Source organism: Ailuropoda melanoleuca, chromosome 6 (genome assembly GCF_002007445.2).
Source record: "Ailuropoda melanoleuca isolate Jingjing chromosome 6, ASM200744v2, whole genome shotgun sequence".
NCBI classification, from domain to species: domain Eukaryota; kingdom Metazoa; phylum Chordata; class Mammalia; order Carnivora; family Ursidae; genus Ailuropoda; species Ailuropoda melanoleuca.
Window position 1 is genome coordinate 101,376,229 of NC_048223.1, and position 21,169 is coordinate 101,397,397.

Sequence of the window (21,169 nt, forward strand, 5' to 3'; positions counted from 1 at the left end):
ATCGGACCCCCGACTTTGCCCACAAGTCTCCAGGTCTCCGGCTTCTCCTCCTAACTGTTTCAGGCCCTCTCCCTCTTTTGAACCTTGATTTCTGTTTATTTACCTTCAATGATTTGTTTTGTTTTTATGTTTTACTGTAGAAATTGTCAAATGCACACAAAAGTAGAGAGGATGATCTGAGGAGACCCCATGGGCTTCTAACCCACGTCCAGCAGTTATCAGCACGATCTCACTAGTTTCAACTTTGTACCTTCTTCATGCTCTGCTAAATGATATTTAAAGCAGATCCCAGATATCTTGTCATTTCATTCATAAACGCTTTGTATGTGTTTCTAAAAGACTTTATTTTTGAACATAACCACAATACCATTATCACACCTAAAAAAAAAATCATTTTTTGGTACCATTAAATTTTCCCAATTACCTCATATGTCCTTTGTTTGCTGTAAATTAGTTGGAATACGGATCCAAAAAATGTCCACATGTGACATTTAGGTGATAGTACTTTTAATCTACAATAAACTCTCTCCCTTTTTTTAAATCTTTTTTGGTCATATTGGAGAAACCAGGTTGTCTTAGTTCCTGTATTTTTTATAAATTAGTAATCAGATCTAGAGGCTTGATTAGATAGGTTTTCTGGTTCATTTTCTTTTTTTTTGGTGGGGGTAGGGAGGAAGGCTAGTTTCAGGTGGTACTGTGTCGGGGGTCTGGGTGTAGTCAGCCTGATTCACCCCTTACTAGGTTTCTCGCCATTGTCTCACCTAGAGCAGACCTCTGTGGCCCTGGCGGCACATTTTGACCCCCTGGGAAGTTTGTAAAATCCACTGAGGCTTGGGCCCTAATTCAAACCACGTAAATTAGACTCTCTGGGGTCGAAGCCTAGGCGTATATATATTTCTAAAGATCCACCAGTGATTCTAATATGCAGCCAACATCGAAAATGGTCATAAAAGTGCTTGCATCCATTGACGATCATGGCCTCGATCCATTATTTCATTAGGAGTTGCAAAAGAGTGAAAGTTTAACTCTATCATTCCTTTGGCATTGATTAGCCGGACTTCTATGATGAAGTAGTACCTTTAGTCAACTACTTGGTTACCCTAAAATGCAGTTTGTACAGGACAGGCAGGGTAAATGCTTATGTCTTTCCCTCTATTGGCCAACTTTCGAAATTATGCATTTCCTCCTGCAAAGGTCACCAAGAAGTTATTTTCAAATATTTGTATTGTTTGGAATTTAGGGATTTAAGCATTACCCTAAACTTTTTGAAAATGCAACAGAGGCCTCTCTTTTCTTTGTAATAATTTTTTATTATGTTAGTCACCATACAGTATATCCTTAGTTTTTGATGTAGTGTTCCATGATTCATTAGTTGCGTATAACACCCAGTGCACCATGCAATATGTGCCCTCCTTAATACCCATCACCAGCGTATCCCAATCCCTCACCCCCCCTCCCCTCTGAAGCCCTCAATTTGTTTCCCAGAGTCCATAGTCTCTTGTGGTTCATTCCCCCTTCTGTTTACCCCCTCTTCATTCTTCCCTTCCTTCTCCTACCAATCGTCCTGCTAGTTCTTATGTTCCATAAATGAGTGAAACCATATGATAATTGTCTTTCTCTCCTTGACTTATTTCACTTAGCATAATCTCCTCCAGTCCTGTTCATGTTGCTGCAAATGTTGGGTAATCGTTCTTTCTGATGGCTGAGTAATATTCCATTGTATATATGGACCACATCTTCTTAATCCAGTCATGTGTTGAAGGGCATCTCGGCTCCTTCCACAATTTAGCTATTGTGGACAATGCTGCTATGAACATTGGGGTGCATATGGCCCATCTCTTCATTATGTCTGTATCTTTGGGGTAAATACCCAGTAGTGCAATGGCTGGGTCATAGGGTAGCTCTATTTTTAACTTTTTAAGGGGTCCTCCACACTGTTTTCCAAAGTGGCTGTACCAACTTGCATTCCCACCAACAGTGTAAGAGGGATCCCCTTTCTCCACATCCTCTCCAGCAATTGTTGTTTCTTCGGAGGCCTCTTTTTTATTGTGTTCAGTTAGCCAACATACAGTACATCATTAGCTGCTGATGTAGTGTTCAACTATTCAGTAGTGGTGTATAACACCAGTGCTCATCGCCACATGTGTTGTGATGCGGAGACCTCTTTTAACTCCCTGAGATTTCTCTACCCAGAGCTCTGATATGCCTCTCTGCTAAATGTAGTAAAATGAAAAGATAGCCCTGGCTTTGAGTTTTGGCTCTAACACTTGCTAGCTTGGGAACTTTGGGGAAGTTAATTAGTTTCTTCAGCCTGTTTCCTTGTCACTAAAATTGGTACAATAATTCTAATAAAACTGGGACTCTCCCTGGTTTGCCCAGAACTTTCTGGGCTTAGTGCTCTGAAAGCCCCATGTCCTGAGCAACCCCTTAGATTCAGGCAAACTGGGACAATTGATCACACTAAGGTTGTTATAAGGATTAAGTAAGGTATATAAACCGTTTTTGTCCATAGTAGGTTGTCAACGAATGCAACCCACCTTTCTATAATTCTACTTTCTAATCTGGATTTCTAACCTCCATCCCCCATTTTGGAGAACATATCCTAAAATCTGGGTGGGTGAGACCTACCTGGTGTCCTTTTGGGGCAACAGTGTGAGCTGTGCTGTTTTCTATCCTCTTAGATCCTGAAATATTTTGCCTGGGAACCTTCATTCAAAAACCAAGTTCATGAACTTCGGAAGAAAGAGCTCAAGAACCTGCTGACCTTTGCGCGGATGCAGTCTGTAATGGCGTTTCTCTTACACTTAACTCCTGTCCTGGTGAGTGACAGGGATCTGTGGGTGGGGTCAGCTTCCCGAAGAGGAAGGTCAGTTCTAGAGAGACTCCCCCAGGGCCTGTAGGCCTAACCCTGAAATCCAGGGAGCTCTGCTCCCTCCACAGCTTCCCAAAACTGCTATTCCTGCCTCATGCCTCCAGCTCTAGTTTCACCCTGGTGTACAGTTTGGCAGTCCGGCAGCCCAGAGCAAGTTTCCAGGACGGTCCGCGCGAATGTGGTATCCAGGAACGGTTTGCAGAGGAGAGCGTCTTTTCTTGTGGAGGCTGTGTGGGTCTAGAGCGGGAGGGAACACCAAAGTAGGAGCCGGGAGACACGAACTGTGGTCCCAGCAATACTATTAATTGACCTTGTGACCCCAGGCAAGATATTTCCTTTTCTCTGGGCTCAGCTTTCTCATCTGTAACACAAGAATTGAGATAATCGTCACTAAGGCTCCCTCAACTCTGATACTGTGTTCCCGAGACTTAGCATAAGGCCACTTGAAGCCGTTTAGGAATGAATTCCTCACGGCCTTGCTTTTCCAGGTGTCTGTGATCACATTTTCAGTCTACACTCTGGTGGACAGCAATAATATTTTGGATGCAGAAAAGGCCTTCACGTCCATCACCCTCTTCAACATGCTGCGCTTTCCCCTCAGCATGTTTCCCATGGTGATCTCCACCGTTCTCCAGGTGGGTAAGATCTCTCCCCGCCAACCACTTACCTCTGCTCAAAAGCCTTACATTCCAGAATGGCCTATCATAGCTCACTTCTAGCTTCTGGGGGTGAACTTTCAATTAGATTTGCTTGTTCTCTGGAGACCAAGTTTGATCTAAAATGGGGATAACCCTACCAATCTCCTCTACCGCACAGGGAGACAACGGTTGTGAAAGCATTCAGTGAGAGGATGAGGATGAGCCCTGATACCTGGAACATTCCTAAGCCCTTTCCCAGCCCGGTTTCCCCCACATTTCCCCAAGGCTTTGGGGTATGATACAGCATCAGGGAAATAGGGCACGAAGGGAAGAAAAAGGTTCTCTCTGCACGAAGCCATGTGGTGGTAAGACCAGATGTAGTTCTTGAGCCCCGAGCTGTAGAAAACGGAGTTCGGAGTTCAGGAGGCCTCAGATGGGCCAGTGGGAGTGTCAGGGTCCTGAAGAGTGAGCACAGTCAGTGAGCTGGACCAGGTACTGGACCTCAGGAGCGTATTCACAGGGCAGGTGGCAGACTAGATGGAGTGCGGTGATGTGCATGGACCCCAGGGCTAGCTGGCTTCAGGCCACGCGGGAGGTAAGAATGACGAGTTTAGACCTCCCCATGCCAGAGGGTGTTAAGAAAGGCTGACTGATTGGGCTGATAAAGAAACAGCAGGCTCTTTCGATTCGGATTGTTTCTTACAGAGAGCACGAAAGCAAGATCAGCAGCGGTGCCCGCTCCCTGCATTCTCTGTCTCGTGGTTTGACCCTGACATGAAATGGGCCAGCTGACCACGCACCACGGGCCGTGGGGCATTCCCCCCGTGTCTGAGACACTGACCCACGCGGCAGCTGCTCTCAGAGGAGGGGGGCAAGGCAGAGAGTCTGCCACTTCACGAGAACCCAGGCGGCGATGAGAAACCGTCTCATGACAGGTTCCCTGGGAATAGGGAGGCAACAAGTGAGAAATGTCCTTGTAAAAGTTCCTGGGCATCCTCCCAAGTTCTCATGTTTCGGGAGACCATCGGATGTCCTGCCAACGTTTAAGTCAGCTGCAGTTTAAACCTGGCCTATGTGGACATTTGTAAGGTCGCTGGGGTGCTGTGGCCAATTTCTCTATAAAGGGTCCCAGTTGTGGCCCGGTTTGGACCCGGGATGAGCCCAAAGCATGGACTCAGTTACAGAAGAGCACGCCAGAGGCCCAGTTATCAAAACCGGACAGAAGTTAGGGTTTTGTCTTAGAAGTTAGGGTTTTGTCTTAGAAGAAGGCAGAAGACAGTTTCTGGAACTGGGTCCAAAGATTGGAGAGATGGCAGTAGCGTTGGCCCCCGAGTTTTCTAAAGGGCTGAAGCAGACCACCTTAACCACCCTCTGTCTCCCGAGGGTGGGGAGTGGCGGAGGTTTTGGTGGGTGTCCAGAATTCCAGCCATGGCGCACGGCGAAGCATCCACGAGACGCCTGGCAAGGTGACTCTGCTTCCACATCCAGGCTGATGACAAAGTCAAAATCCTCTCCCTGTTTGTGCTCGTCATTGGATATTCTATTCCGATCCTGTGTGTCCCTCTCTAGGCCAGTGTTTCCAGAGACCGGCTAGAACAGTACTTGGGAGGGGACGACTTGGACACATCCGCCATTCGACATGACCGCAATTCTGGTAACAAATTCTGAAGTTGCTCCCCAAGCTGCTTCACGGCGCAGGCGTTGGCACCTTGACATAGGGGAGCTTAGCAGCAGCAAATGGGTTGACAGGGACAGCTAGGCGGGGTTTACCTTGAACCTTCATTTGCATAATAAGCTTACTGTTTCTACTTATGTTTTCATTTAGAACAGCATGCTTAGCCAGATTGCTAAACAAAGCTAGGCCAGCTACTCTGGGGATAAGCAGGAAGTCCTGCAAAAGATCTAGAAAGCAAAAGTCAGGATGGAGCCAAGCCTGTGACTTGGGGAAGGTAGGCTGGAGTGCAGAATGTACAGAGGTTCTGAAGCTCTAAGGACTGGGGGCAGCCACAGGCCAGAGCGAGCTGTGTGTCTGGAGTCCAGGGAGTGGCCATATTTCTATCTGGAGGTGGAACTTTTACCAGGACACTAGGCAACAGAGGGCCTGAGAATGTACCCAGGGTGTCTGCAAGTCAGGAACCTGGGTTCCTAACTGGGTTGGAAATCCAAGCAAAAAGGCTTTTGTTGGCGGCCACTTTCGCACTCACCGCGGGAGCTTTCCTTTGCCTCCTGTTAACCGAGGAGCCAGCACCTGGCAGAGCTGAACTCAGGAGCCGCTGAAGGAAGCAAGGAGGGACATGTGAGAGCTGAGAAGGGGCAGACAGACACATGGGGACCTCCATCTGACTAAAAGAGAGGGCCTTCTTCTCCACAGACAAAGCTGTACAGTTTTCGGAGGCCTTCTTTACCTGGGACCTGGACTCGGAAGCCACAATCCAAGAGTGAGTTGCCTCCTTTCCATCCTGCTCTTCTTCAGGGTTCTCCTTGCCGGTCCTGTTGGAAAAGTCCACGTGATAGGACGCATGGGAAATGGCTATGTCCCCATGTTCAGTTAGGGATCAGCGCAGGCTAAACCCCTGGAAGGATGAGCTGAGAGCAAAACTCCTGAGCCTCTTTCCCCGTAACTGCCTCTGCCCCCCCCACTGTCTTCCTGTGGGACCGTGCGCCTCCAGCTAAGGGCCCAAGAAGCACTCGTGCTCCAGACTGCGGATGGAGGGAGTGCAGCGTCGGCGAGGAGCCTAGGGCTCTGGGGAGGGTAAAGAATACACACAAGAATCTGAAATCCATTTCCGTGTATTCATTCATTCATTCAAGAATAGTAATCAAGAATATGGCTTCTTTCCCCAAAATGAACAATGGGAGCTGCCTTTAACTAAGATTAAACTTGAGATCTGGAGTTTGACATCTAAATAACCCATTTCCACGTCCCACCACCTTTGCCCTAAGTCAACCCTTTCTTGCCATGCTGCTGCTTGCCCAGGAGTTCCCTTATTCACAGTTTTGCTCTCAGCACTTTCAGTTACCTGCAGTCCACCTTGGTCTGGAAGGGGGTGATCCTTCTTCTGACCAACAGTCAGAAGGTCAATAGTAGCCTAAAGCTAGGTCACAGTGCCTCCATTATTCACCTCCCTTCAGCTCTTCACATAGGCATTGTCTCCTCTTGCTTCAGAAGAAGAGTGAGTACAGTACCATAAGAGAGTAAGACCGCATTCACGTACCTTTTATTACAGTATATTGTTACAACTGTTCTATCTTATTAGTTATTGTTAATCTCTTACTGGGCCTAATTTATAAATTTAACTTTATCATAGGGATGTCTGGATAGGAGAAAACACAGTATATGCAGGGTGAGAAACACAGCATATACCCAGCTCCTCTGAACATAGCACACACAATACCACAGGAAGCTGGCGCAGCCCAGATCTTTCTTCTCAACCCAGAATGCCTTATCTTCTCCCTGTTACACCTAGGACTTGCCACACTTCTCTCTAATTCCTACAGCCTTTGATATGGATTCTGGAGCCTGTCCCAGGAGGCATCAGGCCAGAAGCCCCTCCTCTGAACCCTCCCAACCTGAAAGCCTCCCTTTGCAGACAGAAGACTGGACAGAGCGCCCAGTTTGAGCCGAACTTCTTTTAGACTAGCAATGGACGGGTTCAGAAAGATTGTGAAGAAGTTCCTGATGTTCCAAATATTCTAGAGACTTAAACATAGAGTGGGCACAGAGTTTCTAGGAGTCTAGCCCAGTGTGTGCCCCTCCCCAGCCAGACACAGCCAGATCTCCAGGGCAGGGAATCTGTACGTTCAGCAAGTGTCCCACTGAATGGCTGTTCTCATTGAATGGCCAAGTTTGGGAAACACAGATCTATTCCAACCCCATTAGTTCATGAAAGAGAGTCCAGGGGAAGTGGCTTTCTAAGATCATACAGCTTAGCAGTAGCAGAGTTGAGACTTGAACTCAGGTCTCCAGGCTGCCATTCGGGTCTTGTTCAATGGTGCCATGTCGGTGCTGAGAGAATTTTTCCTGTTGAAAGCTACAATGTTACAAACAGCTTATAGAGTTGGGTAAGTTAGGGTTCACTCTCTAGCCCTTTAGAGCTTAAAAAAGGTATTAAAGAAACACTTCAGAGTCCTCAATATCCAAGACAAATTTTCCAATCTTGAGGAAAAGTTTCCTAAAATCAGACTTCCCATGGAGAATCTGAGAAGTGGCCTGATTTACTCTTGAATAACTCCCCTCATCTCCTTCAAATACTCTTCTCTTTTTCAGTGTGAACCTGGACATTATGCCAGGCCAGCTGGTGGCTGTGGTGGGCACTGTGGGCTCTGGGAAGTCCTCCTTGATGTCAGCCATGCTGGGAGAAATGGAAAACGTCCACGGGCACGTCACCATCAAGGTGAGAGAAGATGCCAAGGAGAAGAGTTCTGACATTCAAATGTGGGCCACTTAGCGCTGATTCTTGTAAGGGAGAGTGCACGGAGGAGAATGTGCTCAGCACGTTGCTCTGCTGCAGGCGCAGTCTTAGAGATGCCTGGGAGACTTGTGCACTGCGGGCTCTTTCCCCGCTCCACGCATAGACTCGGGCTCTGGGGTGGTTGGAAGTCTGCAAGTGATTCCCCTATGTATACTTCAGTTTGAAAACTTGAAGAGAGCTCTCTTCCTTCAAAGCATAGGCAATTCTGCTTTGTCTATGCTTCTAAAAGCATCATTAAAAACTTACATAACTTTTGGGGCACCTGGTGGCTCAGTCGGTGAAGCATCTGCCTTCAGCTCAGGTCATGATCCCTGGGTCCCAGGATCAAGCCCCGAGTCAGGCTCCCTGCTCAGTGGGGAGTCTGCTCCTCCCTCTGCTTGTGCGTGCTCTCTCTCTCTTTCTTTCTATCTCTCTCATAAATAAATAAAATCTTAAAAAAAAACTTACATAACTTTGTAACCAGGGTACCAACAAAACCAATAACAATAATTAAAAGAGCAGCACTGTAAATTACACTCAGCGCCACAGTTGGTCCTGGACCAACTTCCTCCTCCTCTGAGAGCTTGGTCTTTGAGGGCACTTGCTTCCAACACAGAAATTCAATATAGGGTATGGACCTCGCCATCAGTTTTTTGTTGTTGTTGTTTTTTTGTTTTTGTTTTTGTTTTTTTAACAGAGAAGAAATCTTTTCATAGTAAATTCATTAGCACTGTCTGCTTCCCTGGAGAGTTGAATTTAGGGGAAATTAAAAGTACTTGGAATCATTTAACCAGACACTACTTGCATACAAAAAAAAAAAGTTATAGATTTTTTTTAGCTCTTTTCCTTAAGATCTTTGTATATTGCTAAGCATTTCTTTTCATTATGAGAAAGCTTGCCCCTGATTGCTTGACCCTGACATGCTTAGAAAATTAAGAACTAACGCTTCTTGCACATTATCCTGACATTATTCTCTGATTTACCAGTCACTTATGAGCTAATTTACGTTAAATAAACATGTAGTATAGCAGAACAGACTCTACAGATTAAAATCTGTTTCCTAACTCCTTTTTAAAAAAATATTTATTTTAGAGAGAGAGTGCATGGGGTGGGGGGACTTGCTTCCAGGACCCTGAGATCAAGACCTGAGCTGAAATCAAGAGTCGGTTGCTTAACCAACTGAGCCATCCAGGTGCGCCGTGTCTCCTAACTCCTTTCAGGAAGCTTTTTCAAAAAACTTTTTGAGTAGAGTTGACATACCGTGTGACATTAGTTTCAGGTGTATTAAGGAGCTTTTTCTTGCTAACTCGTAAGTGAGCTCATTCTCAAACACAGGCCTTGTCAGGCTCCATCTCTCTTTGGACATGATCTGCTTCATGCATCAGCCTGCACCCTAATTCAAATCTCTTGGTTCTTCCTAAAATGTCATCTAGATCCTCTCCCCTGTCAGTGTTAGCCCTCTGTTGGTCTTAGGAAACTCACTGGGGTCCGACTAAAAGCTTGTTCTAGAAGCAGCTTATGCATTCATCCCCCAGTTTTTAGGATCATGGCTAGAAAGTGATAGTGAAAACAGAAAAGGGTGGGGGGAGATTAAACGATGAATAGGACATCAAAGCATTCTCCTTGTTTGGTGCAGTAAATACATTCATTTTTTCAGATCTAAGTTCTGATTTTTCCTTCCCATCCTGCCATCCCCTCCTTCAACCCTGCCTTTCTGGAGGTACGCCTGTCACGTGCTCTGATCCTTCCCATTTAGGGCACCATAGCCTATGTCCCACAGCAATCCTGGATCCAGAATGGCACCATAAAGGACAACATCCTTTTTGGATCCGAGTTAGATGAAAAGAGATACCAGCAGATTCTGGAGGCCTGTGCCCTCCTCCAAGACTTGGAAGTGCTGCCTGGAGGAGACCTGGCCGAGATTGGAGAGAAGGTACTTGGAACCCCAAGGGACCTTGAAAGGGTGAAGAGATAGTGAAGACAAAGAAGTGAGGATGGTGAAGAGGATGGGAGTAGAAGAGCTGGCCAGTCTAGGTAGTCGTGTTGGAACAAATACCAGAAACCATGAGTTTACACAATATTTGAAATTTAAAATTTTGTAGCTGGAAGCAGATATTGGAATTGTGTCATCTAAAAGAAAGCTGTTGAGGATCTGAGAGGCTAACTAGCCAGTGTCTGGGCCCAAGGCCAACCTCACAGGGGGAGGGGCAGAGTGGCAGGACCAGAGCTTAGGTGTCCTGACTCCACCTGTGGGTATGAGTGAGGCTCAGAGAAAGGTTCCAATAATCTCTTCACACACTAAGAAATTAAGTGTGAAAGATTTTCTCAGGTTATTTAAATGCCTTAAAAATAGATTTTTAATGACTCTACTGTATCCATTATGTGGTCACAGCATAACTGGTTACATATTTAGGGAGTTTTCAACCTTCCTCCCTATTACTAACAATGAATAGAGCAGTCTTTGGGGGACAAGGATCTTCAGATATTAGCAAACTAATGAAGATACAGCTCTAGAATGATTTTGTTCATTAACTCAACATGCATTTACTGAGGACCTACTATGTGCCACACTCTCACTTTAAGTGCTGGAGTTATATCCGTGAGTAAACTAGAGAAAATCTGCTCTGGTCTAGCTCTATATTCCCACGGGGCAGGAAACAAAAATCATAAGTAAATCATATAATAGAGAATGGTAATTTGGACATACATTTAATTGGGCCTGAAGGAATTTATTTGAATCGAAGTTATTTATATAGAGGAACTTGAAAGATTTTAAAGTCCTTGATACCTTATTGAGGCAGATCTCTTCCTTCCCCTCCTTAATAGTCCCTGCAAGGCAGAACTATGGAGGAGTGCTTAATAGAAATTTTCTTCTTCTTCAGGGTATAAATCTCAGCGGGGGTCAGAAGCAGCGGATTAGCCTGGCCAGAGCTACCTATCAGAACTCAGACATCTATGTCCTGGATGACCCCCTGTCGGCTGTGGATGCTCATGTGGGAAGACATATTTTCAATAAGGTCTTGGGGCCCAATGGCCTACTGAAAGGCAAGGTGAGAAATGACTTAAAGCAAAGAAGACATTGGCATGGGGGTGGTGAAACACATCTCCTAGGACCGCTGCGGTCCAAAGCAAATTCCCTTACTCACCTGCCTCCTAGGCTGCGGAGAGATAACAGTGTCGGAGTTGTCTCCCCAGAAGGGACCCATGAAAGCTCCCAGCTTGAAGCCTCTCAGGATAATTGACTGTGATAAAAGGCACTTTGAGACCTGTGGTATAAAAAGATGTGTATTTGGTCTTTGTCCCTGGTTCCTGGCACAGACCCCCAACCCTTGGAATTTCCTGAGTAATATTAAGAGTGGTTTTCGTTCCCAAGCCAAAAAGTGATTTAGGGTGTGGCCGGCCCCTCCATAGCCTTGGGACAGGGCTGTTGGAGAGAAAGCCCAGGTGATAGGCAGATTAGAACTTTCAGCCCCACCTACAGATCTCTGGGGAGGGAGAGGGGCTGAAGACAGGATTATAAAAATTTGTGAACAATGAGCTTCAGAGGGCTTCTGGATAGGTGACGGCGCAAAGGTGCTGAGAGGATGGCACAGCTGGGGAGAGCAGGGATGGCCCGCAGGCTCACCTCACACCCCCATACGTTGCCCTGTGCATTTCTTCCATTCGACTCTCCTTGAGTTGTATCCGTTCACAACAAGCCGACAAACATAAGTGTATTCTGGAGATCTGATGAGCCGTTCTAGGCAGTTATTGTTCACGAGGAAGGAGCCTTATAGCTACTTGGTCAGACGTATGGGTGGCCCAGGACTTACACCTGGCATCTGAAGTTGGGTCAGTCTCATGGGACCGAGCCCATAAACCGTGGGGTTTGTGCTAATTCCAGGAAGTCCGTGTCAGAATTGAATTGTTGGACACCTGGTTGGTGTCTGAAAACCTCCCAGAGGACCCAATAACTCTCCTCACTGGTGGGACAGAGGTCATCCTGCAGGTGTTAGAGCTATGCTCTAAGAAGGCACTTCCCCTGGATCCCTTGCAGGACGTAGGAATGCTATGCCTGGAAGGGATGGCTCAACCTGAACATTAAAAACAAAAAACAAAACAAAACAAAAAACCCAAAACTAATGTTTCTCGAGTATTCATAAGGCCAGTGCTAAGCACTTTGATTGCGTTGCCTCCTTTGGTTCTCACAATGCTCCTGAGAGCACAGATAGGGCAGCCAGAACAAGTCACGAGAGCCGGTGGTAGTGAAGACCAGGCTTTCCTGACCACAGGCCAGTTTGCCCATTTGCCCAGACACTGTGGGCTGAAAGGGGCGGAGGGGCTGACAGAGCCCCTTGAGGGCTTGAATATGTTCCTCACCAACAGCAAGTGTAGAATGAGGGCTGTCAGGAACATCTCCCTGAGTATTGGTCAGTAAAACTCCATCTGTGTTTGGCTTGTTTCTTTCAAGATATTTTGATTGCTGCCAGTTAGAGGATGGGTGGGCTGCTGTCCCACTGAGGCCCTTTGCCTCTCTTGGATCAATGAGTCAACAGGGACTCCCTCTCCCTCCTGTTCCTGGTTCTGGCTCCTGTCTGTAAGGCCTCTTGGCTCCATTCATTCATGAACTGTATACCACCCTGTGCCTGACTTGTTGCAAAGACTGGGCTTGCACAGATGAAAAGGTCTGGTCCCTGCTCTCAAGTAAACATACAATCTAATGGGAGGACATACAGAAAAGCAAACAATAATACTATAATACAAGAATTATTTTAATGGCAGTCTATACAAACCACAATAGAAGCTTAGGAGGGATACCCAAGTCTTACCTGGGGATTCAGGAAAGGCTTCCAGAAGAGTTGGCTTTGAGCTGAGACTGGGGGGGTGGTGAGCATTTCCTGGGTCTTCCAGATAAGCGGGATTTCCTCTCTGTGGGGCTATGAAGTAGTGAGCAGAGGTGGTGGCTTGGGTTCTCTCTCCAGAGGCCCATTTCAACCCCAAGACCCCTGTTAACTGCATTACTGATCCCTGAGCCTTCGTCTTTCTCCAACTGGAGTCTGCTTCATTGGTCAGTGTGATCCTCAAATACACAGGAATACAAGGGATGACCAGCCTCCCACACCAGGGAGGTCCTGGGCTGAAGACAAAGTTTGATGCCCCTACAGTATCTCTCATGTGCTGAAAGAATCTGAGCAGCTCTTGTTAGTACAGTTGGTTAGCTGGTTATTTGAAGGGGAAGTTAGTTAGCTAGTTATTAGGTTTGTATGCATCGGTTATATTGATAGGCTTTGATCTCTAGTGACCTTCCTAAGCTCCCAGGAAGCTGGAAGAATGTGTGCAGGGCAAATCTCGCTGACACTACAGGAAAATAACTGAATATATCCACAAGGGAAGGAGTCTCCTCTTAACACACAGGGTTTCGTGTCAGGATGAGGTACTGGGAAGGAAAGCGGAAGTGAAAGAGGTCAAGTTGTCAGGGCTACATTTTGAAACAGAGCCCTACAGTGAATTAAGATGACTGTTTCTCTCTCTCTCTCTCTCTTTTGTTGCCAAGGAAGGTGGTAGACATTCTGGGTAATTGGAAATTAGCTACCCATAGTTAGTGGGAGGCTAATTTCTTTCCTTTTTAAGAGCGAGCCAAGGATGGTGGTGGACAGAGCATCTCAGAGCCGGAAGGCATTGGCACAACTTACTGTTGTCTTTTCAGACTCGACTCTTGGTTACGCATAGCATTCACTTTCTTCCCCAAGTGGACGAGATCGTGGTTCTGGGGAATGGCACCATCTTGGAGAAGGGATCTTACAGCACTCTGCTGGCCAAGAAAGGACCATTTGCTAAGATTCTGAAGACATTCACAAAACAGACGGGTCCTGAGGAAGAGGCCACAGGTACGTAGAGAAGATTGGAACTGGATAAAGCTTAGGTATGGAAAGGGTAGGAGTTATAAACTACTATTTACTTCCTGAACTATTCAGTATCCAGTAGATTAGATTTGGAAGTGAATTATCCAGAGATCCAAAATCTGTTCTTTTTGTATTTGTCTTTGTAAAGAAACACAGACATAGAAACTCTGTGCCTGAGCCAAACTGGGGGCTCATCTTGCTCATATGATCTCTAACGTGTAGTCGATGACACTAGAAGGGTGTGACTAAAGATTTAGGGTGATTAGCCCTTGTGGAAGAAACACTAGTGGCATCAAGGGCCCCCTTTCAGGAATGCTATATTTCTATTGATTCAAACTATACATCCCACCTCACCTACCCTGAATCCACTAAAACCATTTCCTGCACAGCTTCATGGGCTGGTACTAAGAGTGTACTGCAAAATTCTTGATAAGCCCTAACAAAGCCATCTTGACAAAAATATACCAAAAACCACTGGGTGTTTCAAATCAGGAAAAATCATGGCAGTTGCATGGTCTCACGGTCTACCACAGGAATAGCCCCTAATACCACCACCACTGGGGTCATCAATTAGTTCTAGTCAGCAGTGGAGCCCTGATCTCTGAGGACCTTCCCAAGAACCTGCCAACAGTAGTCCTGTACATAGTTCTAGGTAGCAGTTACCAGCAGGAGATCAAGCCTGAGAAAGCAAGACCTGGAGGGTGCATTCCAGAAGTCAGTTGGGAGAGGGAGTAGCTATAGAGCCCGCAAGTGGGGACTCATGCAGGTGTTGAAGTCAGGAAACATGATGGTTCAAAACCACCCTGGGAGCACAAGAGATGGAAAGAAAAGCCTCAACCAGAAAGTCTGTAAGTGTTGGAGGGATACGGCAGGAGCAAAGAATAGGTGACAAAGACTGGCAGCCATCCCAGGAGACCAGGTCAGGGGTAACACGAACCAGCAGAAAGAGAGGCCAGAACTTTCTATCAGCCTTTATGTACTCTAGGGACTGGCCTGGAGGAAACTAAAAGCACTTATCTGGGGAGCGAAGGTCCCAATCCAAAGGGCAGTGTCTGATGCTTAATTCCCCAGTCGTTCCTCAGTCAGCTATATCACCATGACCTGCTCTGACAGTTTCCTTATGCTAAGTCTAGGCTCCCCGTCGACCCGGGCCCCAGCCTCGGCCCTTGGCCATGATGTGAGTTTCTGGATTCTCTTATAAACCCGCATGGGTGGACAGACCCTTTGAGGAAGCCTGTCCTTTATGTACAAAGGTCAGTTTGCAAAAGAGCTCATCAAGCCTTTGTTCTGGTAAACACTGACTATTTCTGAGCAATGCCTGGCATGCTGCTGTTGTTGGTTCTGGGACTCAAGGTACAGGCCATGACATGGTAGAATGAAGGGAAGGGCAACGGGACCTGTATCAATACTGGTTTGGTGTATTCATTTCTTAATGAGCTGCCATAACAAAGTGCTGCAAACTGAGCGGCTTAAACAACAGAGCAAATAAATATTTGCTCACTGTTTTGGAGGCTAGGAGTCCAAAATCAAGGTGTTGACAGGATTGGTTCCTTCTGAACGTGATGGGGAAGGACATGTTCCAGGCTTCTCCCCTAGCTTCTGAGGGTTTGTTGGCAATCCTTGGCATTTTTGTCTTGTAGACACATCACATTGTTCTCTGCCTTCCTCTTCACGTGCTATGCATGTGTGCATCTATGTCCAAATTTCCCCTTGGTATAAGGACATCAGACGTAATGGATTAGGGGCCCATCTGACCTCCTCTTAACTAATTACATCTACAATGAGCATATTTCCAAATAAGGTCACATTCTGAGGTCCTGGAGGTTAGGATTTCAACATATGAACTCAGTCTGTCACACCTGTCCTCTGACATACCCAAATTCATATTTTTCTCATGTGCAAAATACATTCGTGCCATCCCAACATCCACAATGTCTCAATCATTCCAGTATCAACTCTAAGTCCAAAATCTCATCTGAATGTCCGTTCAAAGTCCCACATTTCATCATTCACGCAAAATCAGTTGTGGGTGAGACTAGGAGAAGGATTCTGTCCCAAGACTCTGTCAAGCTGTAAAATCAACTTGTCTGCTTCAGTAGTAAGACAGGCATTAGGATAGACATTCCCATTCCAAAAGGGAAAGATCAGGAGGGAAAAGGGGGTCATTAATCCCAAGCAAATCTAAAATCTAGCAGGGCAAATTCCACCAGATTTTAATGTTCGATAATGCTCCTGTTGGGCCTGATGCTGTCTCTGTTGTTTAGACTCAGCCTGGGCTGGTGGTTTCAACCCTTCCAGCCCTGGGCAGTGGTCCCACCCTCTGGAACTGATGAGTAGCCAACCCCAGGGCCAATTTTCCCTTTCCTTGAAGGATAACACATGTTCACAGCTGGATAGTTCTATTGGTACATTTTCTGCCGGTAGATTCCTAGCAGTCTGACAGTGTTCCTTCATTTAGTCCTGTCTCTGTCCCCTCCAGTCCAAGCCGGCATCATTTCTGCTAAGATGGTTGATCAGCTGAAGTCACATGCTCCATCTCTTTTGCTCATGAGCCTTTCTGGTGGATTTTTCATTTTCGTTATTGTACTTTTCTAGAATTTCTATTTTCTTTTTTAAATTTGATCCCTTACTGATGTTCTGTATTTGATGAGAACTCATTCTCCTACTTTAGATCTTTGACATGGTTTCCCTTTGTTCTTTGAATATATTTATAATAGTCATTTTAAAGTCTTTCTCTGGTAAGTCCAGTGTCTGTGCTTCCCAGATGACTGTTTTGTTTTTTCCTGAATATGGTCCCATGCTTTCTTGCTTTGTATGTCTCATAATTTTTCATTGAAAGCTGGTCACTCTAAATAATGCAACTCTGGAAATAAGATTTTGCTCCCCACCTTCCACTGCCAGGATTTGTTGTTCCTCCTTCTTAGTTTCCTGAACTAGTTCTTAGGAAATCTGTATTCTTTGTCATATGTGGCCACGGAAGTCTCTGCTTGGTTGGTCAGCTAATGATTGGACGGAGATTTCCTTAAAGTCCTGGAATCAATAAGTCACTAAGCTTCTTCTGAAAGGCTTTGTGTGCATGTGTGCATGGTTGGGGGATGGCATGTCCTTAACACTCCAGCAGGCAGTTCACAATTCTACGTCACCTTTTGTTTCCTGCTTGCACAGAGTCTGAAGTTTAGCCTGGGGTAAGAGAATAGGGCCTTCTCACTTCTTTCTCAAGCATGTGAACAGCCCTACCCATGTGTGTGGCATTCTCGATTGCCAGGAATACATAAAAAATACCAAACCTCCCTAAGGGTATCTTCTTGCCCAGCTTTTCCTTTTAAGTTTTTGTTTAGCTTCTTTTTTGCCCCAACTGTTATCATCCCTCAGGCAGCTGTGATGTCAAACAATTGCTGCTGATTATTTAAGCTAGCTCCAAGTCCAGTCCAATAAAGACAAGCCCTGTGAATGGAGTTTTCTAGAAAACTGCCAGCCAGGTCAAATGATGACAGTTCTCTAGGGATTGAAACTGGTAACCAAAGGGTTAATGGGACTAGTAATTACAACTGCAACTCTTTACCTAAGCCTTTTTCATTTGCTTTTAAATTCCCCTGACTCTCCTTTGGGGAGGCAAGTTTAAGGCTTGTCCTCCTCTCTCCTCATTTGGTCTCCTCTTGCATAAACCCTTTCCTTGCTGAATACTCAGTATCTCAGTGATTGCCCTTGCTGTTTATCGGGCAGACAGACTTGGGTTTGGTTCCAGGATGAGGCTTTTGGGAGAGTTTTGAACACATTCTGTTCCCTCCAGTAGTTAGGAGGCTGCTGATTTTTTGTAGTTACCATGTTTTTGAGGTTATTAGTATTCTAGGCTACAGCAGATCTGAGGGAAGGGGGAATGGGAATGGGGTGAATTAAACTATCACAAAACTTATTGTTCTTACTGAGATTTAGCCATTTTTCTTAAATGTTCCTTGGGTTGTTGCAGGATTGGTTAATTTCAGAGTTATAAAGTTGATTTTAATAATATTTTGTCATTGCTTTTACGGAGTTAACAATTTCCAGAGGTCTTTACCATTGTCGCTGATGCCCAGGCTGTTTTACATTTTATTTTTAATTTTTTAATTTCTTATTGCAGGGTATGTTTTTAAAATGTTTTAAATTCAGGGGCGCCTGGGTGGCTCAGTCAGTTAAGCATCTGACTCTTGATTTCAGCTCAGGTCATGATCTCAGGGTTGTGGGTTTGAATCCCGTGTCAGGCTCCATCCTGGACATGGGGCCTGCTTGGAATCCTCTCTCTCCCTGCCTCTCCCCCCCCCCAAAAGGAAAAGAAAAAATATAAAAATAAAAAATGTTTTACATTCATAAAACTTTGTAAAGTTACTTGAAATTCAAGAACATTTTTCATTTACATTCACCTCATTAGTCGATTCTGGGAATTAGGACTCTTCTGCTTATCTACTATAACCCTTAAAAAGTTCTTTTCCTGATGCAAAGAAACTGAGAAGCTTATGGGAATATTTCTCTCCTTTCGACCATTTTTTCTTCTACTAGAAACTCCTCTCTCCTTTATCCTGGTACTTTTCAATGAGAAGATGTACTAATCAGTAATATTTCTGGAGCAAAATTACCAACCTGTGTGTACATCTGGGATCTCTTGCTGAAGGGCCAGGAAGATCAGAAAATAATTCTTGTTCATAGAACTTTGCAGCTCTATGTCGCCATCTCCCTAACTTTTGATGTATCTCCTAGTCAATGAGGACACTGAAGAGGAAGATGACTGTGGGCTGATGCCCAGTGTGGAGGAAATCCCTGAAGATGTGGCCGCCTTAACCATGAAAAGAGAGAACAGCTTTCATCGAGCACTTAGTCGCAGGTTGGTTATCTTGTCAACTGGCAGCCCTCATCACTTCCATATTTCCACTTGATCATTCTTTTTTTCTCTGTGGGCTTTTCCTGAGGGAGTGGACCCTGGGTCACTCCCAGCTCTTCCTTTGTTTCTTTGAGTGGAGAGGAGAGGTGGAGTAAGGTGGCATGTTTCCCCAGAGCCATCCATTCTGAAATGCACTTGGCTGTAAGGAGAGCGCCTGTTGCATGTGCTTGCAAGAAGACCCCGGGATGCACCCGCATGCTCAGGAACGCATCCCCCCTTCTCAATTTCTCACTTCTAGGTCCAACAGCAGGCATCGGAAATCCCTAAGAAACTCTTTGAAAACTCGGAATGTGAAAACCGTGAAGGAGAAGGAGGAACTAGTGAAAGGACAAAAACTAATTAAGAAGGAATTCATAGAAACTGGAAAGGTGAACACCACAATAAAAAGTACCATTTGAGGTGATACATAAGGTTTGGGATCTGAACATTTTCGTTTGATGACTTGAATATTTATCTACCAGAGAGATAGGTCTCGTGTGCTTTGCAAATCATTAAATTCGTCGTCGCAATGTTGGTAGAGGTTTTGGGCTTTCTATTAAATCATATTTCCAAGAATGACAGGTTTCCTGTGAATATCCTCATAGCACATTTCATAAGTAATTCCATTCTGATGTGTGGAGAGAACAACAAAACTGCTTTGAGATGCAAGTCTTGGAGCCAGAGAACACTAATAAATCAATCTGAGAGTCCGCAATTCAAATTAATAAAACTGAAGACCTTAAACCTAAGACCTGGGTTTTAACTTAAGTCCAAATTAATAAAAACAAATTCCAAGGTCTGCTGTATAACCCCCATCCCATTCTGTTGTGTGTGTGGTTGTCCCACTCTGTTTTTATCTTTCTCCCTTAATTGCATCCAGAAGCTCATTAACAATGTGATGTTATTTTCCCTGCACTATATTTCAGCATCTATTATCCTGGCTCAATGCAGAAAGAGACCATAGATTACCAAATTTTGCTACCCGCTGTCCAGTTTTCCAGGGGGTCTCCACTCCCCCTTGTGATTGGTATTCTAGGTAATTCCTCACCAAAAGCCATTAGAATTTCTAACACTGAGGGTGGGGGCTTTTCAGGTGAAATTCTCCATCTACCTGAAGTACCTACGAGCAATAGGATGGTGTTCAATATTCTTCATCGTCTTTGCCTATGTGATCAATTCCGTGGCTTATATTGGATCCAACCTCTGGCTCAGTGCTTGGACCAATGACTCTAAAACCTATAATGGCAGTAACTATCCAGCGTCTCAGAGGGACCTGAGAATTGGTGTCTATGGAGCTCTGGGATTAGCACAAGGTACGTCTGATGGCTGTGACAGCCATTTCTTGCAGAATCTGTCTGGTCTATGTACTTTACCTAGACTCGGGGGAAAAAATGCCATTGCGTCCTTGGCCCAAGTCCTGTGCATCATGCTGACCAAACTGATTCCACTTCTAGGTGCGTTTGTGCTCATGGCAAGTCTCTGGAGTGCCTATGGTACCACGTACGCATCAAACATTCTTCATAGGCAACTGCTAAGCAATATCCTTCAAGCACCCATGAGTTTTTTTGACACAACACCCACAGGCCGGATTGTGAACAGGTTTGCTGGTGTAAGTGTCTAAACGGCTGTATGATGTGTTTTTATGCTGAAGATCTTTCCACTCAGATAGGGACTGAATTCTCCTGTCCCCCTAGGCAACACCATGCAGTTATAATTCTTTGGTCCACTTAGCATGCAGATGTTTATTGTGTATCTTGTGCAAGGTCCCAAGGATCCTGGGGATACAGAGATGAAAAGCTCTGGCCCTTTAAGGAGCTCACCAGCTAGTGAGGGAGACAAGGAAATAAAGGAGTATGGTAGAACACAATAAAACCCGTAACAAGGATGTGTATATAGTGGTGTTCTGGGAGCACAAAACAGTGACTGAGAACAGCAGTACTAGCTCAGCCTGGGTGACAAGTGGGAAATGTCAGAAAACATGAGACTTAAGTCCCCGAAGGAACTTACTTAGCCAGGGAGAGGGTGGAGCAGGGGGTTGGCGGTAGAAGCAAAATGAGGATTATTCTGCAGAGGGAAAAACACAAGTAAAAGCACAATCACTGGCTAGGCTGGCGAGTAAAAGGGAAAACAGGATAACCCTTTGCTTGGTCTCTAGTCCATTCCTGCTTCTATCTTTGCTGCTTTAAGAATAAATTGGGTCTGGACTATGGAAGAGAGCCACCTATAATTTTAACAAGGTTTAAAACATGGTTTCCACATATTGCAGATCCTGGAGCCCTTCACATTCATGTATTCAACAGCACTTACTGAACACCTGATAGCACCGGAATGCTTACTGAATGTTAAGATCCTAGACGGCTCTCTTCCAAGGGCCAGAGCGAACTTACTGATTCTTAATGCGTAGGAGTCAGAAATTTCAGGAACAGAGGCAGAAA

General features: G+C 45.3%; 1 protein-coding gene across 1 annotated transcript in view; it reads left to right on the top strand.

Annotated features, from left to right (window-relative positions):
• The window catches only part of ABCC2 (ATP binding cassette subfamily C member 2), a 58,347-nt gene that overhangs the window by 23,936 nt on the left and 13,242 nt on the right, over positions 1-21,169 (top strand). The window contains exons 12-23 of the mRNA XM_034663127.1: positions 2,682-2,819; positions 3,361-3,507; positions 5,080-5,164; positions 5,882-5,948; positions 7,778-7,904; positions 9,718-9,894; positions 10,844-11,011; positions 13,648-13,828; positions 18,575-18,698; positions 18,994-19,123; positions 19,828-20,047; positions 20,189-20,343. Coding sequence (XP_034519018.1) covers positions 2,682-2,819; positions 3,361-3,507; positions 5,080-5,164; positions 5,882-5,948; positions 7,778-7,904; positions 9,718-9,894; positions 10,844-11,011; positions 13,648-13,828; positions 18,575-18,698; positions 18,994-19,123; positions 19,828-20,047; positions 20,189-20,343 — 1,719 coding nt within the window. The remainder of the gene's footprint in view (positions 1-2,681; positions 2,820-3,360; positions 3,508-5,079; positions 5,165-5,881; positions 5,949-7,777; positions 7,905-9,717; positions 9,895-10,843; positions 11,012-13,647; positions 13,829-18,574; positions 18,699-18,993; positions 19,124-19,827; positions 20,048-20,188; positions 20,344-21,169) is intronic.